Raw genomic sequence first — 3,068 nt, 5'->3', positions numbered from 1 at the left:
GTAAATTTTTTTCCCTAACTGTGTAGCTAAAAGGGGGCCCTGGTGGCACAGTAGTTAAGAGCTCGGATGCTAACCAAAAGGTCGGCAGTTCGATTAGATAAATGCAAATCAAAGCCACAATGAGATACCATCTCACCCCAATATTACTGGCACAAATCAGGAAAACCAGAAAATAACAAATGTCGGCGAGGCTGCAGGGAGATTGGAGTTCTTATGCACTGCTGGTGGGAATGCAAAATGGTACAACCATTTTGGAAAACAAATAGCTCTTCATTAAAAAGCTAGAAATAGAAATACCATATGATCCAGCAATCCCACTCCTAGGAATATATCCCAGAGAAATAAGAGGCATCCCATGTATAGACACATGCACACCTGTGTTCACTGCAGCACTGTTCACAACAGCAAAAAGATGGAAACAACCTAGGTGCCCATCAACAGATGAATGGATAAACAAACTATGGTACATACACACGATGGAATACTGTGCAACAATAAAGAACAGTGATGAATCTGCGAAGCATCTCACAACATGGATGAATCTGGAGGGCATTATGCTGAGTGAAATAAGTCAGTCACAAAAGGACAAATATTGTTTGAGACCACTACTATAAAAACTCATGTAAAGGTTTACACACAAAAAGAAACAATAAGTAGGATTAAATTTTTTTTAAATATGATTATGGCTATGTAAAAGAGACACAAAAATTAATGTTGTAGAATATTACTTAATTACATGGAAAATATGTATGGTCAGTTATCTAAAACTGCATGTTACAAAACACTATCTACCCTATTTCTCTCATTAAAAAATTATCTATGCATTAAAAATCAGCCAGAATTATTTATATTAAAATTAAAAACAAATTGGTGGTGCTAAAAATTCAAGAGATTTTATTTTCTTCATGCTTTACTATATTTTTCAATTTCTCTACAGTGAACATGAATGAATTTCATTAAGAAGAAAAAAAAACAGCAAGCTATATAAAATGAAACCAACAAGAACCAAACAGATGCATAAGAAAAAAGGCTGGAAAGAAATTAAAAAGCCAAACAGTGCTTTGTGCTTACATGATGGAATTATGGATGATAGTTTCTTTCCCCTATGTGTTTAATTGTGTAATTTAAATAAGACGAAAAATCAATGAACCACCAATTGCTGTTAAGTCAATTCTGAATCATGGTGACCCCCTGTGTGTCAGAGTAGAACTGTGCCCCACAGGGTTTTCAATGGCTGGTTTTCTAGAAATAGACTGCCAGGCCTTTCTTCCGAGGCACCTCTGGGTAGCCTTGAACTTGAACCTCCATCCTTTCGGCTAGCAGCTGAGTGTATTAACCATTTATACCACCCAGGGATTCCAAAAATCAATGAAGCTCATGACTTACTGATTTATAAACTGATTTTGCTTTGCTGTGCACACTGGAATCTAGCAGTCATGTCTCTCTGATCAGCTTTCCTTGACCTACTTCCTCTTACGCCCAGGCCCTTCTACCTGATAAGAGATCAAAACCCCTCTATCTTTAAAACTCTTCTGCATCCTTTGCTCCTGAGATGTATTTGCTGCCCCTCTAGCACGTCTGCCATGACTTGTTTAGAATCAAGTGTTATTTTCATGGTCTAACACACCCTTCTGATGTGCAGGCATGGGTCTCTATATAAATGGTTACCTCTGGTAATATAATTTCCAACTATAGAACAGGTCTATAGAATTTGCAGCACCACCTTGTGCTTTACCATCCCAGCTCCCCTTGAATGGCATGTAGTCTAGAGTAAAGACGAGTATTCTCATGGGAGTGGAGAAGGAAGTCTGTATATATCTTTTCTTTCATAACAGAAGTAAAACGTTTTAAAACAGTGTCAGCATCCATTAGCTTCCCCCACACTTCTCTCTGATTAGACGGAGTAAGATGATGATGTTATCTATAACTTTCCAGAACAAAGCCTTGTGTGAAATAAATGCTTCCCCCTTGTGAAGATGCTAAAACTCAGCTCAGCAGAATCCTATGGAAACAGCCTTTAAACACAGACCAGCACACAGGGAAGTGAAGCCAGCCCTCTTATCCACATAGCATTAGTTAGAGGCCAGTTTCAGAGTTCTTCACAGGGGTAATTTTTAATTGTTAGCAATGCACACACTTAGGGAATACAGATTTCAAATACACATCTAAAAGTTAGGCAAATCTATAAAAATTTTAATTTTTTTGCCAATATACTTACAGTTTTTTCATTATTTTCAAAAGCTTCTCTTGCTTCTTCAAATGTGCAGATTTCTTCTTTGCATTCACGTTCAATGTTGCCTTGTCTTATTTCTTCAAGAAATCCGTTAGCTCTTGGGTAGCGTTTTAATACTGAATTGGCTTTTTCTCCCGTGAGGAAAACTAAAAAGAGATATAAGAATGAGCATTTAAAATGTAATTTAAAAACCCATGTGAGAAGTTAATATTCAAGATGATAACTGCTAGGTGCTCTTTAGAACACATAATCAATATCCTAAACCTCTTTACATGAGCCAGCAATGAAGTAGCACTCAGCTCCAAACGAACACATCTGCTATCTTCCTCATGGTGTAAGTATGTCCTTTCAGCAGTAGTTGCCCTGGGCGCAGACAATGACATAATTAACTATGTTATATTCACACTTTAGCACATTCCAGCCAACCATGGGTGTTTAAATATAGTGATAGTGATAGCACTACTTATACTCATTACTATAAGTGGATACTCCGAGGCACTGTGCTGTTGGACAGCAGCAAACAAATCAAAATCTGGTCTCTAGACTATCATTCTCTTGTCCTCCTTACTGAAAATAAATAAAACTTCAATGGACCTAGTACTATAAACCCAAAGAAACCTTACTTGTATAAAAAGAAGAGGTGACAAAACAGTAATGAGAAGTTATGTTAAATTTGGCCATAAATCATTCCAAGGTAACTCTAATAATAATTGTGATCTAAATGCACTTAAATATTTGTGACACTTTAACATAGCGAACCTCATTTCATTGTCCTTCAGAAAAAGAAAATTCTTCTGCATGATTTATAGAGACATGCCATATAAACATTCAAAAT

General features: G+C 36.7%; 1 protein-coding gene across 1 annotated transcript; it reads right to left on the bottom strand.

Annotated features, from left to right (window-relative positions):
* Positions 1–680: 680 nt before the first annotated feature.
* On the bottom strand, positions 681–2,425 carry LOC111819370 (transmembrane gamma-carboxyglutamic acid protein 1; the record flags this gene model as incomplete). Its single annotated transcript, XM_023725818.1, has 2 exons — positions 681–686; positions 2,219–2,425. Coding segments are annotated over 2 exons (213 nt in total), but the record flags the coding sequence as incomplete, so codon positions are not given.
* Between the last annotated feature and the right edge of the window lie 643 nt (positions 2,426–3,068).

The sequence above is a fragment of the Trichechus manatus genome, unplaced genomic scaffold (assembly GCF_000243295.1).
Source record: "Trichechus manatus latirostris isolate Lorelei unplaced genomic scaffold, TriManLat1.0 scaffold00427, whole genome shotgun sequence".
Lineage (NCBI taxonomy): Eukaryota > Metazoa > Chordata > Mammalia > Sirenia > Trichechidae > Trichechus > Trichechus manatus.
Note: the sequence above shows the minus strand (reverse complement) of the source record. Positions and strands in the feature narration are given on the sequence as shown.